General features: G+C 46.2%; 1 protein-coding gene across 3 annotated transcripts in view; it reads left to right on the forward strand.

Annotated features, from left to right (window-relative positions):
• Positions 1–23,610, forward strand: part of LOC121855415 (serine/threonine-protein kinase WNK1-like) — a 234,231-nt gene that overhangs the window by 30,747 nt on the left and 179,874 nt on the right. Inside the window, exon 1 of one of the 3 annotated variants that reach the window (XM_042350338.1) lies at positions 15,010–15,355. The exons of the other annotated variants lie outside the window; for them this stretch is intronic. Coding sequence (XP_042206272.1) covers positions 15,249–15,355 — 107 coding nt within the window. The 5' untranslated portion in view covers positions 15,010–15,248. Of the gene's footprint in view, positions 1–15,009; positions 15,356–23,610 lie in introns of those variants that run through there. 3 annotated transcript variants of the gene reach the window in all.

The raw sequence follows: 23,610 nt of genomic DNA on the forward strand, positions 1-23,610 counted from the left end.
GTGTGTGTGTGTGTGTGTGTGTGTGTGTGTGTGTGTGTGTGTGTGTGTGTGTGTGTGTGTGCTACCCCTCCCCAAGTGTCACCGTGAGAGACTGAACTCTTTAACCTCTGAGTAATGGCATATTTAAAGGGGGGCTTCATTATATGCGAATTAGCATATTAGAAGACCACGTATTCTAGGATCGTGTCGGTGCAGATATGGAGGTAATTTATCTCCATCTTAACTTAACATTATTACAATACTTGGGAGCAGTAGAGGAAGAAAGAACTAAAAACCAGGATCTGTCGTTGAAGTTTTACCCGAGATCTGGCTCACAAGGACAGGCGCGTTGTGGTATGCCGTACGTGCTTCCAAAATCACCGCCGGATTTGCTATTGATTTTACTAACTTTTCGGCTGATGGTGAAAGGATGTTAAATTTTGTCCTGATGTTGGTCATTCCAGAGAAAATTTATATTATCTTAAAAAAAATAATAATAATAATCTGAAGTTATAATACAACATTGACAAATTTTACCGAGTTTTTTTTTTATTTATTTTTAATTTTTTATTTATGTTTTAGTCTTGGATGATACATTGTTGAAGCGGGTGTTGAGTGTTTGGGTGACCTCTGGCCGAGTGCCTGGCTAACAATGGGATCAAAGCCAGATTGTATGAGCTTAATGAAGGTTTAATTTTACCTTCCCTGCTTGTTAGTGTTCACGAGGGCATTATTTTACCCCCAAACGAGCTGTTGTTGTTGTTGTTCTCTGGAGGTCACGTGTGTTTAGTGTTGTTTAACGATGTAAAGGTGATTAGGCATTTTTTGCATTGGTTTTTACATACGAGTGTATCGTGTAAATAACCTTAATATAAGCTCTGCGAGTGAAGAGCATCAACACCAACCTAACCTAACCGAGGTAAAGTTTGGTTTAGGACAAGAATTCCAAATGTTATCTTAGATGAATGAAGTTGGAAAAGTACGAGACAATAATATCTGTAGGTCGTAAAATAGTTCCTTGGATTATTAGGCTTAACCGGGCTATCTCACACACACACACACACACACACACACACACACACACACGAATACAAATGTAGTATAGAGTTCAATGGGATCGTTTGGCTTAGGTGTTGTGCTGTGCCGTGTTGTGTTGTGTTGCGCTGTGTTGTGTTAAGAGGGTATAAATAGGCGACTGGAGAGGTGAACTTCGGGCTGTCATTGCAGGTGTCTTGGCTCTTAGTATTAATTTAAGACAAAAAAATACAATATAACTTCCATCATTTTTTCTTCACCTTAAATTAATTCTTACAATTGGTCTAGTTAACATCTTGAGGAGAATAGAATCAGATCTATTTAATTTTTTTTTTAAGATACAACTCAAAAGCTTCTCGGGTCATCTATATCCCCCTTTCCCCCTCCTCTTCCCACCCCTTCCCTCCTCCCCTTCTCCCCCCTCCGTAAGGTCACCGTAACCTACCTTTCACTATAACGCGGGAGAGGTGTGATGGTCAGTCGTCAAGGTGTGGGCTTTACCTGATCTTTCTGAGAGGTGTTTTCAATCTCATAATATCAGTAGGTTCACTTAATAGCCAATGATAATAACTCCACAGACTCCAGGATTTTGGTGACTGTTTGCTGTAGGTGTTATGACGTCTTGTGTAGGTAGTATGACGTCATGTGTAGGTATTATGACGTCATGTGCAGGTATTATGACGTCTTGTGCAGGTATTATGACGTCATGTGCAGGTATTATGACGTCATGTGCAGGTATTATGACGTCTTGTGTAGGTATTATGACGTCATGTGGCGTTGATTAGTGTCATGCGTAGGGAAGGATCAGTAAGGTGTTGACCAGTTGGCACATCCTTACTGTCACATCCTCGTCGGAACACACAGACACTGGTATCAATTGTCTTGTCCGGATGTGCGTCACTGTTGTCACGGACTCGTCTGACGCTGTGTGACTTTTTCCTGTGTGCCTGGCCTTGTTCTGCGCGCGGAAAGTAGTCACTGTCTCTGCTACTGTCTCGGTTAACTGCCGGTGAGGTTGTTTTCACTGCCTCCGGAGAAGTGGTTGGTTCCGCCTCTGTATCTGTTTCTTTACTTTCGTGTGGAATTGATTTGCTTACACACACACACACACAAAATGATTCATGGTTGTGTCCTGTCAGATGCTTTCACCTGTCACCTTGAAAGACACATCAGGCTGGTGTGTGTTTGTAGGTCACTGCTTGAACCTCATTGTTTTTGTTAGTGGCAGGTCAAAGATGAAGGTCACGGGGTCATATACAGATATTGACCTTTGACTCTCAACCAAGAGACTCCCAGGTTAGAGACTCCCAATCGAGGTTATAGGAAGGCATGTGGTTACTGGGGTAGAGTCTTAACTTAACCTAACTTAACTTAACCTAACCTAACTTAACCTAATCTCACCTGTGTATCAGTATTAACTATACCTGGAGGTGTTGTTGTTGACCAGGTGTTTTCCCTAGTTACCTTTCTGTTATCATTATTACTTTTAATCATCATCATCATTAGCAGTATCATCGTCGCCATCGTCATCATTATTAGCAGTATCATCGTCGCCATCGTCATCATTATTAGCAGTATCATCGTCGCCATCGTCATCATTATTAGCAGTATCATCGTCGCCATCGTCATCATTATTAGCAGTATCATCGTCGTTATCGTCATCATTATTAGCAGTATCATCGTCGCCATCGTCATCATTATTAGCAGTATCATCGTCGCCAGTCATCATTATTAGCAGTATCATCGTCGCCATCGTCATCATTATTAGCAGTATCGTCGTCGCCATCGTTATCATTATTAGCAGTATCATCGTCGCCATCGTCATCATTATTAGCAGTATCATCGTCGTCGTTATCATCATTATTAGCATCATCGTCGTCGTTATCATCATTATTAGCGTCATCGTCGTCGTTATCATCATCATTGTTTAACTTGATTGCTTGTGTATGGGAAGAAGTATAGCTATGGCGTCAGGTTACCAGTCATAGGATGTTTTAACTGGTATCGTGTGTAGCAGGAGGGAGGGAGGGAGGAGACGTTGAGGTAAAATACTGGGTAATTACCGGCGGGGGCGGGAGTGTTGCATGACGCCCGGCGGTGCCTGGTAGCCACCGTGTTGCAACAGTCTCCCCCACAGCTGCACCACTTGTGTGTTGCTTCATGGCGCAACACTCCCTCACCACCCTGGTTATGTTTCTCACTTGCTGTCTATCCTAAGATGTACTAGTGTTGGGTTTATTCTCTTTTGGTTGTATTATGGAATTTAATTTGGTGGTGAGTTGTGTTGGTGTTTTGTCAACTTGGTGAGTGGCCGAGTTCTCTTGGGTTGTGTTAACTTTTGATAAGTACATTAAGGAAGAGCTTTATACATGTTGTCAACGAACTAGGAGGCTGAGTTTCCTGAATTCGTATTATCATTTAGGAACATAGATTAGGGAGAGATGTTAAAAGTGTTTTGTTATTAACATCTTGTAGGGCAGAATTCTACGTAAAACAAATGTAGTTAATTTTAATCGGAATTTATTCAGCAAAAACGTGGAGTAATTAGTTATAGGATGAGTCACCGGAACGCTGCAACTTCCGTTTTATTTGGGTCGCTGTAGTGATGGTGTGGCCCGGACCAGTGGTGGGCGGAGCTGCTGCCGCCCTGGTGCGGTCTGCATGGAACAAAAATCTATCCTGGCGCATGACTGGTCCTATGCTGGCACGGAGGAGGTGGGCGTGTTGGGCGGCCTCCTGTCCAAGGTTGTGCAGGATGTGAACTGGGTCACTGGTTAGATGGGGGGAAGGGGGGGCAGGTAGGTGTTTTGTGAGTCACGGGATCTGCTTTTATATGGACGTGGTGAGTGACTTTACTCTTCTTGTATACCTTTGTCTCAACCCCAGACCAAGAGGGTTATTTTGTGTGTGTGGGGGCGGGGGCTGATGGTTTGGGTATTTACAAAGGAGAAATGGTTATTATCACTGTTGAGAGAATCGGACAAAGGTTAAGACCACCAAAGAAGATCAAGGCTCAGTGCCGGGTGGATTTTCCTGTTCTCAGTGGCACCTTTCTGGCGAGGACAAATTTTGACGGTTTTTCATCCTGGTGGTAAACTGACTGACTCAGTAAGGCAGACTGTGTTGTTGGTGATTCTTGTGCAGTGTATACCACTCTGATGGGGTCAACGCCACTCTGATGGGGTCAACGGCACTGATGGGGTCGTCCTTTTTAGTTTCACAAGATACATGAAGCCGGAGTCCTCACCGGCAAGCAAGCCGGCAAGCAAGCCGGCGCGTGCTAAGTTTCCTGGCTTGTTGTAAGTAGGTCACGCACCTTTGTTGACTTAGTGATTTACGTTATCCCCTTATGGAAAAAATAACTCCACGAGACCACATGTAAAAATTTCCCTTAGGATATAATAACGTTTGTTGTCTACGGCCGGCTTATGAGGAAGACAGGCAAAGGTTCAACTCATATTAATGTTCATGGTAAATCAAATGTTACGGATGGTATTGGATCAGTGTGGAATAGCAATGAGGGCGTTAATGTTATAGGAGAGTGAATGTGGTGGAGGTGAGTATTGACGGCGAGAGAAGCAGTGGGTGGAAGGTGGTCCAAGAGGCCGGGTGAATGGTAAATAGCTCCAGTGTCGGGCTCAAGAAACTAACACACACACACACACACACACACACGAGAGGCGGCGTTTCTTATTCCACCTGTAAATTAGAAAGTGAAACTCAGGTGTATGTATTGTACTTACGAAATTCATACAAGACACAAAATACAAGTATATAACCATTAAGAAATACACTACGTATATTACAGGAGTTTTTAGATCATACAGGAAGGGAAAAGTATGTATGAGAAATGTATGAGAAATACAGTAAGGGAAAACGTGTGTGTGTGAGAAACGTAGAAAGCATTGACAAGTCGCTGGGATGAAAGTGTGTTGAGAGATAGTGTGTCTTGAATATAGTGGCTGGTGGTGATGGTAGTTGTGGTGATTGTGGTGGCTGGTGGTTGGTGAAGAAGGTGGATAATAATATGGTTGAGTAGTATAATAGGAGAGAGAGAGAGAGAGAGAGAGAGAGAGAGAGAAAGAGAGAGAGAGAGAGAGAGAGAGAGAGAGGAGTTGATGACTATAAATAAGGGGGGTAGGTGGAGGGGATTTGGAGAAGCTGAGTTTGAGTAGAGTGGAATGGAGGGGAGGAGGGTGTGGGGTAGGTGGGGTGGGGTGGGTGGGGGTAGGTGGGTGGATGCTGTTGATATTAGTCATCAGAACTAATTTATTTTGTTAATTATCAGAGGAAGCTTTTTTGTTTAATGTAAGGGCGCATTAAACAAAAAATTCTGGGAGTGGGGGGCAGGATCGTGATGTTTTGAATGATGTTTTGAGAGATGTTTACAATGGCTCTCTCAACATTATGATTGGAAGCCGATGAAGTTGTATATACTTGTGTGTGTGTGTGTGGGGGGGAGATTATACCTGGCTGTGTGGGTGTTTTATTGAAGAGACCTACATGCAAGGTGTGGATGGTGGCGGCGCGATGGTTGCTCTTCGTGTGTGTGTGTGTGTGTGTGTGTGTATGTGTGTTATCATAAACATGCGATATTGTTGTTCTTTATATCATCTGTTATCACTTGTTGACTGGTGGTGTTATGTTCCGTTCTGTTCCACCCGTTCCGTCCCCCCATCCACTCCCCTTTCTAGACCTGTTCCTTTCTGTTTCTCTATCGCCCCCATGTGTCCCCTTCCCCTTCCGGTTCTTTTCCATCTCCCCTCCCTCATGTCTCTTCCAGTTTTTGTTCCTTTCAGTCTCCCCCTTCCGTCCGCCGTCTTCCTGTCCCTGTAGGATTATCCCTCATGGTCTTCCGGTCCTATATTACCATCTGTTCCTTTTGCTCGTCTGTCTCTCCTTGTTGGCCAAGACCTCGTCCCTTTCACGTTGTTTTCAGTCTCGTCCCATGGTAGCCCTGTTCCCCTCCCATGGTAGCCTGTTTTCCTCCCATGGTGGCCTGTTCCCTCCCATGGTAGCTCAGCCCTCTCCCATGGCAGCCTGTTCCTCCCATGTAGCCTGTCTCCCTTCCGCGGCAGGTAGCCTCAGTTCCCCCCCTCCCATGGTAGCCCTCAGCCCCTCCCATGGTAGCCTGTTCTCCCATGGTAGCCTGTTCCCCCTCCTCTCATGGTAGCCTGTTCCCCCTCCCATGGTAGCGCCTGTTCCCCTCCCATGGTAGCTTGTTCCCCCTCCTACGGTAGCTCTGTTCCCCCTCCTCATGGTAGCCTCGTCCCCCTCCCCATGGTAGCCTGTTCCCCCTCCCATGGCCTGTTCTCTCCCATGGTAGCTCTGCATCTTCCTAACCTAACCTAACCTTTCTTCTTCCTTTCCATCACAACTGTTACATTCTCTCCCGTTAAGAGTCCGACCGTGTCAGTAATCCAAGGTTAATGTAACAGCCGTAGCGTAACGTGATTGTGGTGGTGGTAACGGTGGTAATAATATTGATGGTGATGATGATGATGATGATGATGATGATGATGATGGTGGTGGTGGCAGTTTGACATTTGGTGCCCTAACAGCATGGTGGAACAGAAGAGAATAGTGCCTCTGTTCCGGAAGGTTGGGTAAGACAGTTCCAAGTGACGGGCGATAGTGTGTGTGTGTGTGTACTGTATACTCCCGCCTGTCCTTTTATTAGACGGGTGGTGTCATCTACTGTATCTCTGTTTTGTCTGCTCATCCGTCCCCCGTCACTCTCTCATCCACCCCTTACGACACACACACACTCACCCACCGCATCACAACACTGTTCAAGAGAGAGAGAGAGAGAGAGAGAGAGAGAGAGAGAGAGAGAGAGAGAGGAGAGAATACTGTACATAGTCGATCTTTTCTCCCTTCCTATAAAGTAATAAAGTATAGTAACTAATTGGGTTGTAAGAGGAGGGAGGAGAGACGAAGGGCGGAGATAGTGTGGGGAGAAGGTGGAGAGGTGGGAGATAGGAGAAGGTGGAGACAGGGAGATAGTGAGAAGGTGGAGACAGGGAGATAGTGAGAAGGTCGAGACAGGGAGATAGTGAGAAGGTCGAGACAGGGAGATAGTGAGTGAGAAGGTGGAGACAGGGAGATAGTGAGAAGGTCGAGACAGAGAGATAGTGAGAAGGTGGAGACAGGTAGATAGGAGACATGAAGGTTTACAAGGAGATGGAGATTGGGAGATACTAAGGGTGGAGATATAAGAGCGGCTGTTTGTGGAGATAACCAATGTGAATTAGGAGATAAAAGGCGAATCTCAGAAGTACGTGTGTGTGTGTGTGTGTGTGTGTGTGTGTGTGTGTGTGTGTGTGTGTGTGTGTGTGTGTGTGTGTGTGTGTGTGATGGAACGGTTATATAAAGGAGGTTTATGCCTGAGGAAGGGTGTGGAGTACTTGGTGACCAATTGTTAGAGAGGATCCATCCAGGGTGTGTGGGGGGGGTTGGAGCAAGGAAGAGCCGTATGTATCTTGAGCAGTTGAGACGACCTTGAGCCATGCTTGCTATAAATGGACACCGTGAACTTTGAGCCATGCTAAAGGGCTCTTAACTTGTTAATGGTGTCCTTGGCGAAAACATTCCACCTTCGTATTGGATTTAGAGAGACTGATCCATCGACTGATTTCAGTGTGTATTGTAGAAAAAGAGAAGAGAAAGTGCGTGATTGTCTATGTGTGTGTCTTGTGTACGTATTGCTCGTGTACAGGTTGTAAATTATGGTTAAGACAGGTGATGAGTGACAGGTGAGGTGATAGTTGGTTCCCCTAGCAGTGATTGGCAGCTTTTTTTTTCTTACTGTTCTCGTTATATTTGTGTTTTTTCTTTTGTATGTTTTTCTTGTGTGTGAATTGTTGAGGCATTCATCAAGGTGTCGGGTTAGTACAGGTAGAGGGTGTGGCAGACAGGCACGGATTGTATCGACCAGGAGGCGCTACTTGGCTTCTGGTTGACGAGCAACTCATCGACCCACGCCTGCCGCATTCTTGTGCTGCTGCTGCTGCATGACCGCTGATGTAAGATCTGCTGCTTCTGCATAACCCACTGATGTAAACCTGCTGCTTCTGCTGCTGCATGACCGCTGATGTAAACCTGCTACTGCATGACTCACTGATGTAAACCTGCTGCTTCTGCTGCATGGCTCCCTGATATAAGACCTGCTGCTTCTGCTGCAGGCTACATGCATGCCCGCTGATGTAAACCTGCTGCTTCTGCTGCTGCATGCCCGCTGATGTAAGACCTGCTGCTGCATGACTCTGATTTCAGATATGCTGCTGCTGCTGCATGGCTCCCTGATATAAGACCTCCTGCCGTTACATGTCCTGTGGTCTTGGTGTATGGAGGGCGGTGTGTGTGTGTGTGTGTGTGTGTGTGTGTGTGTGTGTGTGTGTGTGTGCACGTGTGGTCTTATTATTCCCCTGTCGTTTTATGAGAGAGAAAAAGAGTTGTTTGTTTGTGTGTTGTTAATGAACTTGTTGATTTGTTTGTTTGGTTAGTTAGTTGTAGTTAGTTATGACAGCGAGTTTTGTTATACGGAGAGCGTCTGTATTCACCTCGTATCAAGTTGGTAACAATGAACCGAAAGGCGCACTGCAGTATTGATTTTTTCCGCCTCTTAGTTTGATAATATGAGTTTGTGAGACATAAGGAATTAGTAGTGTTATACCTATGACCTGTATAGAATCATATGAAGATCAGCACCCTAGCTCATATTACTCACTGATTTAACACCCTAACGCTACCTAGGGGGGTAGGTTAGTGTTATAGGGTGTTTAATCTTCTGGTGAAATAAGCTAGGGTGGAAATTGTCTTATGATCCCTTTTTAGTAGTACACGAGGAAGCAAAATTGAAATATATTATCTGGTAATTGAAGCTAGAGGGCCGCCATATTGTTACAGGGTGTTGACACTGCGTGATCTTCGTGTCCAAGGCAGAGCGACCCGCAGTGGAGGAAGGTGGCTGACTAAGTGGACCCCAGACGTAATGAACCTTAACCTAACCGCTCGGGTTGGGGTCCAGTCCTAATAGGCCCCTGTGTAACCAAGCAATTATTTTTGGAGCTCTGTTCTATTGGGCCTCAGTCCTAGGTTAAGTTGGGGCCTATTGGAACCTGGGGCCCATACGACCAGCAACCATGGCATCACACGCACACATGCCCCGGATTTGGGTTAGTGTGATTCATGTACCCTCGTTCACGTCTCTACCCAAGATAATGTGTCTGGTCGAGCACGTGTTGAAATTATTACTTTTTTTTTTCTCTCACACACTCTTTCTGGTCGTCACCTCGAGCCCGGATGCTTGAAATTCTCTTGACGATTTTGTAACCAGTCGACCAAGACAGTGTTGCAGTAATAAGTTCTCAGTAGTACGAGTTTACCTGTCAACGGTGTCTGATCACGTGTCCTTGGGTGTCTATCGTGTGTGTGTGGGGGGGGTGCGTGTGTGGGGGGGTGCGTGTGTGGAGTCTGGCGGTTATGGGAACAAGACTTTTATAAACACTTGAGTATTATTACGTAGGAATTTTTATACTATATATTTTACATTAACCTCTACAGTAGTCAGCAAGTTATGGTACAGTTATAGACAGACAGAGACTTGGGCAGAGAGGGAGTGTAAGAAGCTTCGTCCGTCTATTGGTGTCTAGTGCTATATTTATTTCCGTCCCGATGTCGTAATTTTATCCCCTTTTCCATTACATCTCTACGTCGTTGTTCCGTCCATCGTTCCGGCCGTCGTACAGCGCAAATTTAGTGATCCGCAAGCAACGTTTTTGTGTTATAGCCGTTTAGTGATGAAACGTTGTAAAGATGGTGACGTTTATGGTGGTGAGGCTGGGAAACTTTTGTCATGTCTGTGATGTGTTGTCAGATGGTGATGATACTTGTGGTAAATATAGCCAGAGTGTGGATGATGCTTGTGGTAAAATAGCCAAATGGTTAAATGTCATGGCGCTAATATGTACAGCGTTATAGACAGTTTGTTGAAGGCCGTGGTGATATATATAGCCAGACGGGGGTATATATATAGCCTAGTGGTTTAAGGTCATGATACACTGTGTATAGATGGGAGGGTGGAGACTGGAGGAGGTGGACGAGGGTGGAGGTGAAAAAGGAAGAAGAATTGGAGACTGGAGAGGTGGACGAGGTGGAGGTGAAAGGAAAGAAGGGTGGAGACTGGAGGGTGGACGAGGTGGAGGTGGACGGGGGGTGGAGGTGAAAGGAAGAAGGTGGAGACTGGAGGGAGGTGGGCGAGGGGTGGAAGTGAAAAGGAAAGAGGGTGGAGACTTGGAGGAGGTGGACGAGGGTGGAGGTGGACAGGGGGTGGAGGTGGACGAGGGTGGGGGTGGACGGGGGTGGAGGTGAAAGGAAGAGGGGTGGGGAGATTGGAGGAGGTGGACGAGGGGTGGAGGTGAAAGAGGAAGAAGGAATTGGAGACTGGAGGGGAGTGGACAGCGGGTGGAGGTGGACAGGGGTGGAGGTGAAAGGAAGAAGGGTGGAGACTGGAGGAGGTGGACGGGGGGTGGAGGTGAAAGGAAGAAGGGTGGAGGAGGTGGACGAGGGTGGAGGTGGACGGGGGGGGTGGAGACTGGAGGTGAAAGGAAGAAGGGTGGACGGAGGGGTGGAGTAACGTGGCGACGCGCGTGCCTGTGAGGAAAGGTCACTGTACCCTGAGGTTCGTCACTGCTTCAAGAATGTTGCGGGTGTTTACAGTTGTTGCTGCTCTCGAGACCTGAATCCCTGTGTCGCCAGAAGTGTAGCTACGTCGCCATGGTTGGATGTTCCTTGATGTCTATCGTAATCGCCGGATATACGCAGTTTTATCATAATCACATATCACCGCAGGATTTAACACCATAGTCACAAACACCGTAATAAAACATAATACAGGGATAACTGATTGTATTATACGGGGTAATTAATACACCTGGTTATGTCATAGTGGCCGACAGGTGTGGATGTTTCACTCACGGACACCAGTACGGGACTAACACATCAGCATTAATTGACCCATAGACCATTCATTATTTGTAGGTGGTGTGGGCAGGGAAGAAGGGGAGTCGTTACAGTAGGTAGTTAGTGAAAAGTGTTACAGTAGGTAATCAGTGGTTGAGTGTTCCTCGTTGGTGTGGTGGAAAGGAACATACGTGTAACATACCTGCAGCTGTGTTTTCTTAATTAGGTTGTGTATTCACCTGTGTGGCGACTGTTGTGTGCTCACCTGGTTAGACTAATGCTGAATGCGTTTTACCACTCACGAATAATTGTACAATGTTACGAGACCTTACGAGACCCTCCTCGTTGTGGACCCCTGAGGTGCCTGCCAGGGGAGTTAACTGACGAAGGACATGAGTGATGCCTCTTTATGTGAGTCCTTGCCACCCAGCCAAGCCACCTCACAGTGTGTAAATATTTAGACTATGTTAAGGGTCATCAGAGGCTGCAACGATGGCAACATACTATTTTTGGGCTACTGTGAAAACCATTAAATTGACAACCTGAATAATAATCCACCTGGGCTGAAGAGAAGTAGTATATATACATCTCTCTCAATCCCAAGTTAAAATTGTGTACCGTTCTGTTTCATAGTTGACGCGGAAACAATAATTTTTTGGGGGGACCCGTTAACACACTGTTGGCGTCTCTTGCAACACACAGCTCCCCCAAACAATCACAATCTCACCACCTTTGGATTCCTGATATGACTCATTAAGAAAAACACAATATTTACGTCCACAAAATACAGGTTACAGTCCGCCCCTCGTCCGGTCCTGATATTTTATTTTTTCTCGTTTTTTTTTTAGTTTAAATTTCCCTTGACAATAAACTTTCATATTTTCTAAAACAAATATTAGAAATTTTGCCTGATATTGAGAATGATGGCAGCGTCGACTTATATGTATTTATGAGCCTTGATTTAATCGTATGTAAAGTGAATACACCATGGCACAATTCTGAAGTGTTTACCAGTTGAATGGTGGCAGGGAGGAGGAGAGGAGTGGGGTTTGGGCAGGAGGCGGGAAGAGTGGGGTTAGGCGGGGCAGGGAGGAGAGAAGTGGGGTTGGGCAGGAGCGGGAGGAGGTAGGGGTTGGGCAGGACGGGGTTGAGCAGGAGGAGGAGGTTACGTGGTGGTGTTTTAACGTGTGGTTGATCATTATAGACTGTACCCGAAGAGCCGTAGACCATGTAATGACTGTACACGACCATGAGTTCAGGAGTAAGGCACTGTGGTGTGTCCCTTCCTGTATGTCTGTACCTCTCTCTTCCTTGCTGGAAAATATTTGTGGTTGGTGGTGGCGAACTCTGCAACTGGTAACGTCTTGTGGTTCGGGATTGTTTTCTGTCAGGTTAGTAAAAGTAGGACACAGCTACAATGAGATCTGGGATATAGCAAGGTGTCCATAAATGATTTAACCCCCCAAAACAGTATGATCGTGGTTTAATCAGGGTAATCATATGTGGACACCCTGTAGTATAATGTTTACACCAACTTCTACGTGGCTCTGTTGTGGCTTTGTTTATTCTACGAAGACTTTTAGACAGTGATGTTGTAAGTTTATGATACGATGTTTATGACACAGATTCATATGATAAGTTAATGCAATGATATTTTACTCCATGTTACATAGCTCAAGTGGGGCGACGAATTTTATTGTCTTGTCTTTTGTGGTGGAGCGATAGTGTGTAGTGTAGTGAGGCTGTTGTTGTATCTTATCGTGGATGATAATATATTACAGAGACCATCCGACTGAGGGTAGTGATTAAAGCCACTTAGAATACCTACTTAGCAGTTACCTAGTGATGGGTGTGTCTCCTTTATGTTACTGCTGTTTCTCCTGTTACTGTTGAGTGGTGGTGGTGGTGGATAGGATGTGGTGGTGAGAGCTACGTCATGGGTGGGTGGGTGGGAGAGGCATGGGTGTCGACCTTGCCTTCGGCGGATTGGCTACAGGAGTGGCGGATGGTGTCTGTTTACTCTCATTCTTGAAGGGGTTTTAACTATACGCACTACAAACTTTACTGGTGGGGGTTTATTTACTCTGAGGTTTTCTTTGTTAATATTATTTTACGTATATTATGACACCTCTTCATACGTGTTATCAAAACTAGTACCGTGAGTAACGTAAACAGAAGATTTGGTTGTTGTGTAAGGCAGCGCGTCAAATTATACTAAAAGTTCAAGTCACTGTTTATCCTTGTGCAGTACTACGCATTACTTCCTCACGGCGCTGCACCTTGGCTTAAAAGCTTCATAGGGGAATATCTCGAGTCCTTGAACCTTCTCCTCCTTGAACCTTCTCCTCCTCGAACCTTCTCCTCCTCGAACCTTCTCCTCCTCCTCCTCACCGTCGTCACTCATACAGATCATTAATGCCTTAGATGTTTTCTCGGTAGAAGTGTTGATCGAAGACGGGTACTTGTTTTCTTCTCAGTGATGTCATCAAACTTGAGGATTTTTATTTATTTTTAATCTAAAGATGTTACTCGTGGATCTAAACTTAGCTCTGACTACCACACAGGACTTTGGACGTACAGTACATTGAGGCTCCATCGCTCACACAACTAAACAGGACTTGTAAAGCAGTCCATCTGGTGTTTAGGTCGTCCCCCACGCCACCCCTGGGTTAAGTACGAGGGATAAATTAGTCATAGAAGCGACTGATAGATTGAAGCAGGCGTGGGTGGTGTGGTGAGGCCTCTCCTGATGGACGACCCGGATCCTGTTGTGCAGTATCGTGTTGGAGATAAATTGCATGTCTTAACGAGAGGAGAGGTTTGTGAAGATGGTGTTCCCCTCCTCTGCCCCTCCACGTCCCCTCTCCACCCCTCAAATCCCCCCCTCTACCCTCGTCCTCCTCTACTTTCACATTCCTGGCCCCCATGGTCTGATTTGGGCCTCTTACCTATCTGTCAGCTATCTGTCTATCTGTCTGTCAGTTACCGAGAGCTCTGTATCAACGCCGGCTGTTTCTGTCTACGCTTCTTCACCTCTTATGGGGATTTTCAAGGTCGTAATGTCTTAGATATATGGGTAGAGGAGTAGTGCCATCTACAAGTGAGAGAAGAGTTTGTTATGACACTACAAGAGCAGAGCCACCAGTCACGCCCACTATTACTCTCGTGTTGTTAGAGGACCTGAAGATTAGACACCCCAGCTTATTTCACCTCATGATGAGACGCCCTAACGCTAACCTAACCTAACCCTACCTAACCCTAACCTAACCCAACCCTAACCTAACACTAACCAAACCCTAACCTAACCTAACCTAACCTAACCCTAACCTCACTAAAATTCGTCCTCATCATCACCATAAACACATGTACTCAACGAAAAACTATATATTAATTTTATACCTTTATTTCAGTTTAACTTTTTATTTAGTTTCTTTCGTTTCTCTTGTTTTAATGTATTTGTTTTATTGTTTCATTATTGTTTATCCTTATTTAAATTTTCTCTTAACCTGACAATTAATTGGATTTTGAGAAGTGTTTAATTTTTTTATTTTTTATTACGGAACATGTATTAAGAAAATGGTAGGAGGCTGTTTGATGCCTCTGATGATATAGGTGACTGTAAGGAGTGTGGAAATCCTGCTGTTGGTGTTACCTGTATTACCTTGGTCTTAACTGGACTGGTAATTGTAAAGAGTGGTGTTACAGGAATGAAGAACTGGTTTGGAGCACACTGGACTGAGAGAGATTAGAGATTAGGATGAGAGAGAGCCCCCTTCTTCTACTGTTATTTGTTCTTGTTATTGTTCTTTATACTCACTCACTCATCCACTACTTGTACCCTGACTTAGCCTCTAAACCCTCCCCCACCCAGTCACCCGCCAGCCCACCCAGTCATCCGCTCGCCCGCCCTTCATATTAACATTGTGTTATATAATACGTAACTCTCACCCACACACTACCCACACACCACCCACACACCCCCTACACACCCACACATAATCTCGAGCGTCATAAGTGTCAAGAAACAGTTTCAGGATACGGACAGAGCCACGACGAGATGATCAGAACGAGTGTGTGATGTATTTTTGTGCCATATTGAAGTGAGGGAGTTACCGGCGCATGACCCGGCAAGTGAGTGTGGGACAGTGAAGGGCAGTGCCGTCGGGTGAGGAGGGTGAGCGAGAGAGGGGGCCCCCACACTGAAGGGAGATTGTGTGTGTGTGTGTAGGAGCGGCGGCGAGCGAGGAGAGGGACGACATGCGCCCGGCGAGATGCCCAAGGTGATTCTGAAACCTCTGAAGCCGTTGAAGCCATGCCCAGGCTCTCCTTCAAGGACACCATGGGCACAATCTGCTCAACCCGACGTCACCGTCAAGCAGTAAGACCTCACTGTCTCTCTCTCACTCTCTCACTCACTCTCTGGTTGTTCCCTGCCACGCTCTTGTCTCCTCACCCCTGCTGCTTTCATCCCTGCCACGTCTAATGCCTCACCCCTACCGCCGCCCCCTTGTCCACTGCCCCACCCCTACCGCCGCCCCCTTGTCCACTGCCCCATTATCCCATAGTTTGGCTTTATTTTTGTCCCCGTACCAACGTTAACGCGGGGTAGTACAGACGCCCGTTGGTCCCCCCCCTACACCTTGCTACCCCCGCTTACAATCTGCTTCAAGCTAGTTGTTTGGCCTCAGGTGAACACACACACACACACACACACACACAAACATACATAGCATAATGACTGTGTTTGGAAGACATCTAGCTAAATAAGGTTTATCTGTTTTGATTATTTATTGAAACACGTCAGCTGTGGTTTAACCTGTTGTAGTAGTACCTGTATAAATAAGTGCGGTGACCGAGTGTGGATACAGTACTCGCCTTGTGTCCTGAGGGTCCCTGGATCGCACCCAGTTCACCCAGGTATAAAAATGGGTACATGACTTTACAGTTATGGAAGTCAAGGTGGTCGAGTGCAGTGCTTTGTCCACCCAGGCCCACGTGATCCAGTTTTGCTTTATGTAGTAGTTAGTTGTGGTAGGAGTAGTAGTTTGTAGAAGGAGTAGTAGTGGTAGGAGTAGTAGTAGTAGTAAAGTAGTAGTAGTAATAGTTCAAGAATAGTAATAGTAGTGGAGTGTATTAGTGCCTCGGCTACCATAAGTACTTAACTTTTTAATACATTCCTTTTACTGAACAATAGAACCAAAACGTCAATATTTCCCGGAGAGTTTTGTTAGTTCACGACACAGTAATATAAATAGTTGCTGCATTGTGCGCGGGAATAATTCATGACTCCAGCGACACGAGGCGACCTGACTAGACGTACCGTGACGTAAGAGGCTGGTAAGGTCCTTTATTTCAGGGTAAGTTAGGTTAGGGTCGTGTCGTGCCGTATGTGTGTGTGTGTGTGTGTGTGTGTGTGTGCGTGTGCGTGCGTGTGCGTGTGTGTGTGTGTGTGGGTGTGGTGTGTGTGTGTGTGTGTGTGTGTGTGTGTGTGTGTGTGTGTGGTGTGTGTGTGTGTGTGTGTGTGTGTGTGTGTGTGTGTGTGTGTGTGTGTGTGTGTGTGTGTGTGCGTGCGTGTGCGTGCATGTCATGAGGTTCAAGATCAAGGATATATCGATTTCAGTTTTCTGTGTCGTGATGTTTGGAGACTCGTCCCTCTCACCATCACGCACCCTGACAGTAATAATGCCTTCATCTGTTACTGGCAGTGTCGTGTTAGCCTCAAGAGTGGTATTAGTCGTGGTATTGTTTACGTTAGTGTGGTGGTTGGTGGTGTAGTGAGGCGGTGTATGACTGTTAGTGTAGTGAATTATGGCTTAGTTTAGCGATGTAGTGTATGGTGTATGACTTTTTTAGTGTAGTGGATGGTGTATAATTGTGTAGGATCATGTAGCGTGTAGACGGTCGAAAGGTGTTTGGGTTATGCAGTGTGTGAGGTTTGTTGAAGGGCGAGTGTGGGGTGGGGGAGGGGGGGTGGCTGTGAGGGAGAGTAGGTGAGGGAGGGAGGGGGAGCAGGCATAATACACCCATTGTACATACTGTAGGTATTCCTCTTGAGTGAATAACAATGTATGCAAAGATCCCACACAGTTTTGAGTTCGCTGGAGTGTACGTTGAACATTATCAAGTCCGCGCTGGATAAATCCCACTTTTTGAACACCCGAGCACCCACGTTAAATTCCCTTCGCTTCTGCAGGTATATATGGGACGTCCTTGGGATTCCCTATTAGTGTGTGAGAGACGCTGTAATAGATAAAGGATCCGGTATAACGTAGGATATCCGTGTAGAGGGTGTGTTATCGCTAGGGAGGTGGGGAGGTCATCTCGAGAGGATGTTATGTAGGGATACAGGGTGGATGAGGGTCGGGTGTCCCTTAGGGGTAGGGAGAAATCGTGGGTAAGGTGAGAGACCCTACAGAGAAGTAAGAAGCCTTAATTACTATGAACAGAGGCTCCTGGGTGAGGGTGGGGGCTCTGTTGAACCATAAAAAATGTGATGAATGAGAGGTGCGCGGAGCAGTGTGGTGCAGAGCCCGTGGTGTGGCGTGCTGCCTGCCTGACCTTGACCCTCCCCTCACTCTTCCTCCCCCCTCTCTACCCGCGCACCACCTCCCAGCTGGCTCCGCCCAACCATCCTACTGGAACATAGTTGTGTGGCACAGGGCCAGACTAGCAGTGCCAGGATCGTTTGTTCCTGCGCCACACTTATCTCTCTGAGGCCCACGGTGTCAACTTGTTATATGTTCTGGTCTAAAATTATGTGGCAGTGCTCTTACACACCCGGGGCTAATGTCATGACGTGAAGACAGTGGGACTACAAACTTTATCCTTAATAATAATAATAATAATAATAATAATAATAATGACTTCAATTAAAAAAAATATGAAACTTTGTAAAACTTGATGAGTTATGAGGCGAGCTAATGGGGGGGGGGGGCTAGTTAGGTGGGCCGGGCTAGTAGGTGAGGTGGATCGGGCTAGTAGATGAGGTGGGGTGTGCTAGTAGATGACATGAGGCGGGCTAGTAGCGGCTTGGTGTTGGTCACTTGTGGTCACTTGGCCAACATCCTGCCCTGCTCACTACTCTGGCCTTGGTCTGATTATTACTCTCCCTTCTCCCTTACTTCTTTATCTCCCTTACCTTATGTCTTCTTTGCCTCCTTATCTCCCTTACGTCGTTATCTTCCTGATATCTTTATCTCCCTTGCCTCCTTATCCCCCTTATCTCATTATCTCCCTTACCTTTTATCTCCCCTTATACCTGTTGCAACCTATCTACCCTCCCTCCCTCCTTCCCTCCCTCCCTCCCTCCTTCGTACACTCCCTCCTCCCTTCCCAGCCATCGATGCTCTTTAAATGACAGGTGAGGTCAAAAGGTCAGAGGTCACCACAGGTCACTGCTGAGACTCACTAGCGTTCAGGGTCATTATATATACTATATACAGTAAGACTTAGACCCACCTACCAAATGTAAACAAATACCTTAACTATAGGTCGTACAGTAGTCTCAGCGCACGTCACTTCCGGTCGGTCGTTGGAGTACGGGGGGGGGTGAGGGAGATTATCAAGGACATTAAGGACTTCAAGGACACCAGGGACATTATCTAGGACAAATTTGTATAGTTATCCCTAGTCCGTTTTCTCGTTTTCTGTAATTTTTTGTACTGTAGAATATCAGGTTTTTGAATGGATGACTGACCCAGATAGATAGATAGATAGATAGATAGATATAAAGATGGATAGATAGATAGATAGATAATGTGGTGGAGCTAGTAGTACTGGTTAGTGATGCTAGTAGTAGTGGTGGTAGTGCTTTTGTTGGTATGTGTGGTTGGTTGTAGTGGTGGTTGATGAGAGTAGTGGTTCGTGATATTAGTGGTTGGTTGTAGTAGTGTTTGGTGATAGTGGTAGTTAGTGATAGTTGTAGTTAGTGGTGATAGTTGTGGTTGGTGATAGTAGTGGTTGGTGATAGTAGTGGTTGTGGTGGTCGCATGCAGGTGTGTGTGTGGCTTGACGATCGATCATGTGAATTTCTATCATCATCGTCATGTCCTTCAGTGACCAAAGCCTAACCTCCACTACACCACCTGAGACACAAAACACACATACAGTATCTCTGTTTGCACTCTATATCGTGTGTGTGTGTGTGTGTGTGTGTGTGTGTGTGTGTGTGTGTGTGTGTGTGTGTGTGTGTGTGTGTGTGTGTGTGTGTGTGTGTGTGTGTGTGTCCTGGGTAAATAATCCTTCCAAATCCTTATCCATTCTAGGGTAGGAATTAAGTGATTTTAAAGGTTAACTGTATTAGAAACGAATTATGGTTTCGGCCTTTATATATCCTTATCTGCAATGGAATTTATTTGGTGGGGTGGGTGGTGGGTAGGGTGGGGTGGGTGGTGGGGTGGTAGGGTGGGTGGTGGGGTGGTAGGCCGGGGTGGGTGAGGGGGGTTGTTTACACAGTGAAACATGTTTACGACACAGCTGGCGCGCTATACTCACAGCTGTCATTCACTTATATTGAATGGATTTTGGGGCCTTTCTGAAAATTCAAGGTTAACCCGCTGTGGGGAAGGGGGGGGGGGTGTTGGGGTAGACACAACACTTAGGAGGATCAGTAAGAGACAGACAGACAGACAGACAGACACAGATAGCGATTGGAATGGTGGGTCGTGGTAGCCAATCCTCAGAACAAAGAATAACTTGCAACTTATTTACCGTAATATAAGAGAGAGAAACGGTTAATCCCGGGTTAATTTAATCTAATCCGCACGCGCTGTCTTAAAACCCAGGTTAAGTTTTGTTGTGAGGCCTCGACTGGATCCCATGTGACAGTGAGCGGTAAATGGGACCATGGGGACGAGTGGCATTATAACTTGGGGTCTTGGATTCACAAATATTCTCCTACGTTACTTTTGTCTCCTAATCTGGTGTTAAGGTAGAGTCTCATTAACCTTTGAGCGGCGAACCTAACCTACCGTAAGTGTGGTGATCATGCTGAGGTCAGGGGGAGCTTGGTGCTCTTGGTGCATAGCTGGTGTGTGTGTGTGTGTGTGTGTGAGGGGATGAGCGGGGAGGGAGAAGGTTTTGAGTTGGTGAGAGGGATGAATGGATGTGGAGGAGAGTGTAGGTGTGTAGGTAGGGTGGAGTGTGTGTGTGTGTGTAGGTAGGGTGGAGGAGAGTGTGTGGGTGTAGGTAGGGTGGAGGAGAGTGTGTGGGTGTAGGTAGGGTGGAGGAGAGTGTGTGTGTGTGGGTGTAGGTAGGGTGGAGGAGAGTGTGTGTGGGTGGGTGTAGGTAGGGTGGAGGAGAGTGTGTGTGGGTGTAGGTAGGTGAAGATAAGGAGAGGTCACCGCGACTAGTGACTGGTGGTCACATGTTTGTTAAGCACGACACTGGCTAGTTTATGGCCGGCCACTGGGTCATATCCTGATGCTATTTACAGCTAGCTGAGGTAATCTTGAGGGGTTGTAATGCCTCTTGCTGCCGTAAACTCTACCCTCACTCTCGTTGGTGCTACAGCGATCGTCCCTACACCTCAATGGGCTTGTATTACAGGTTACATATTTATACAGTAGACTTTTCGATATTGTTTTTTCCTTTTCCATTGTTTGGTGTGTTGGCTGATTCAATTTGTACAGCATTTGTTTGGCGAGTGAACGGTTTGGCAGTGAAAATTGTCCGATATTAAGACCAATTATACAGTATTGTGAGTGTGTGTAGTAACTAAGGATCGTAATGTTATCGTAACTTTACAATAATTTCCTCCACGTCAGTTCCGATGTTTGACGATCACTGTACCTGTGTAGTGGGTGTAGTGGTGTAGGGAGGTGGTGGTGTAGGTAGTTGGTATACCTGTGTAGTGATGTATTGGTGTAGTTATGTTGTTATCGATAAACTGTATTAACATGTGAAGGGTTGTTCGCCATCATCTGGAGTGGAGGACGACAGTTACCCCAAGACCTGTTCACTCTTTGCTCCTCACTCCCCAGTTTTCACTAGTACTCCCTCTGGTACTCTTCACTCTGCTCCTCACTCCCCAGTTTTCACTAGTACTCCCTCTGGTACTCTTCACTCTGCTCCTCACTCCCCAGTTTTCACTAGTACTCCCTCTGGTACTCGATACAGTCTTATTAATTTAGAGTCCATTATTTTAATGACTTTAATGTCTAGTTAACTTTAGCCATTGGTCTCCTAACTTCATATATTTGATGTCTTTTTGTTAATACTTGTTAAATAAAAGTTAAAGTAGTCAATATATAACAAAAAATAGACTTTCCAGATTACTGTTTATTTAGACACCTATGGATTTATTTACCTGACTATTTATTAAAGATTACAATAGGTCGGCCATCACGTCAGGGTAAGGGTAAGGGATAATAGTATGTGTGGTCAGGTGGACGCTGCTGGAGACCCTTATTGAGCCAGGAGGGTGGGCCTAACCGCACCATCACAACCACTGTATAATTGGTCTAGTGTCGCTGTGCTTTATGTTGTTGCTGTATCACTGCTGGTGTGTGTGTGTTGATTTATTGACTTGTGTACTGTTCTTCTAAGGCGCTTTAGTATATATTACGGTGTTAACGTTACTCGTGTACACCCAATCAAAAAAAATTATATTTACGGTTGAATATTGTGACTGTTGTAAAGATAATTATTTTTTAATTGTTTGGACCATAATGCAGCTGTGTGAGGTCTTTCTTGTCCTCATCAACCTATGCAACACAGCTGCCATTATACCGTAGCTTTGTTATTATACCCGATTAAGGATCCTTCATATAATTAATTTAGCTTAAGCCAGCAAAGTGTGGAAACCAACCATTTTTTTTTTTGAAGGTTAAATGTATTCTGAACATGAAGTGGGTCTTGTTATGCTGAGGCTATACTTGACGGGGTAATGAACTGCCTGCAGGAGACGTTATCGTTATATACTCGGGTGTTAGTGTCAGCACACCCAGGGAATACTCGTTCTCTACCTGCTGTTTGGCCTCGTATGTGTTTTAGCTTAACTCTTTAGACCGAAGGGGGCTTAAATCATCGTCCTCGAGGGGTTAAATCATCGTCCTCAAGGGGTTAAATCATTGTCCTCGAGGGGTTAAATCATCGTCCTCAAGGGGTTAAATCATCGTCCTCAAGGGGTTAAATCATCGTCCTCAAGGGGTTAATTCATCGTCCTCGAGGGGTTAAATCATCGTCCTCGAGGGGTTAAATCATCGTCCTCAAGGGGTTAAATCATCGTCCTCAAGGGGTTAAATCATCGTCCTCGAGGGGTTAAATCATCGTCCTCGAGGGGTTAAATCATCGTCCTCGAGGGGTTAAATCATCGTCCTCAAGGGGTTAAATCATCGTCCTCAAGGGGTTAAATCATCGTCCTCTAATGGTTGAGGGGTGTAGGTGTTTCATGTTCATCAGTTGCCTCTTATCGTGATGGGGCCCGAGGAGAGAGATGGGTAGTGTGTCCATACCCCACACAGTCTCACCTCACACTCGGGGGTTAGGAGTGCAGTGGGTGGGTGGGTGGGTCGGTGAGTGGGCTAGTGGGTGTGTGTGTGGGCTGGCGGGTGGGCTGTAGATGTTTTCACTAAGAGTATACGAACAAGATGAAGGCAGGTTGGAAGGGGTTTAGTTGGTCTGCCACGTGTTGAGGGGAGATAACTTAACGCGACACCGCCACAACAGCATCTGGTATACCCTGTGACGACTCGGTGGGAGGTTTGTTAACGCCCGTCTCAAGGACACCACGGGCAGTCGCTGTGAGAGAGAGTGAGATAACTTATTTTATTTACATTCTTATATTCTTCCCTCCATCTCCCCCACCCTACCCCCTCACCACCATCAGTCCTCCACCACCACCTATCCTCCACCACCAGCAGTAGTCCTCCACCACCACCAGCGATCCTCCACCACCAGCAGCAGTCCTCCACCACCACCAGCAGTCCTCCTCCTCCCCCAGCAGCTTCCATCATCAGACTTGTGGCCGATAAGGTGGCAGCTTCCGTCGCTTGAAAAATGTTGCCGTCAGAGAGACATGTTAGTCGATGTGTGTTGACGCTGGTCCACTGCCGCCGCCCTGACTGACTGACACCTAGATCACGCGTTGCTCGTGACGGTGACGAAGGTGGCGACAGCGGTGGCGTTTTAGCGAATTATATCTAGTAGGAGCACAACAACGACTATTATTCAAGCAATGTCTATCACCTACTGTACTACTACCACCACCACCACCACCTACCACCACATCTACCATCTACCACCAGCACCCCTACCACCACCACCATTTACCATCTCCAGCACCCCTACCACCACCACCATTTACCATCTCCAGCACCCCTACCACCACCGCCACCTATCACCACTATCTACAACCATCCATCAAAATAGTTGTAGTGGTGTGGGCCAGAGTGATAGGCAGCAACAAGGTGGCCAAGGACGCTGCTATTTCTGACGGCAGGTTGTGGGCAGTGACATGTTGTGACGTCATTACCCCCTCTCCCCCTACCCCTCCTCTCCTCCAAACATGACGGTCGCCCTAGATGATGATGAAAATATTATTACTTGTCGTTAGTCAAAGCTCGGTGTGTGTGTGTGTGTGTGTGTGTGTGTGTGTGTGTGTGTGTGTGTGTGTGTGTGTGTGTGTGTGTGTGT

The sequence above is a fragment of the Homarus americanus genome, unplaced genomic scaffold (genome assembly GCF_018991925.1).
Source record: "Homarus americanus isolate GMGI-L3 unplaced genomic scaffold, GMGI_Hamer_2.0 scaffold45299, whole genome shotgun sequence".
Taxonomy (NCBI): Eukaryota; Metazoa; Arthropoda; class Malacostraca; order Decapoda; family Nephropidae; genus Homarus; species Homarus americanus.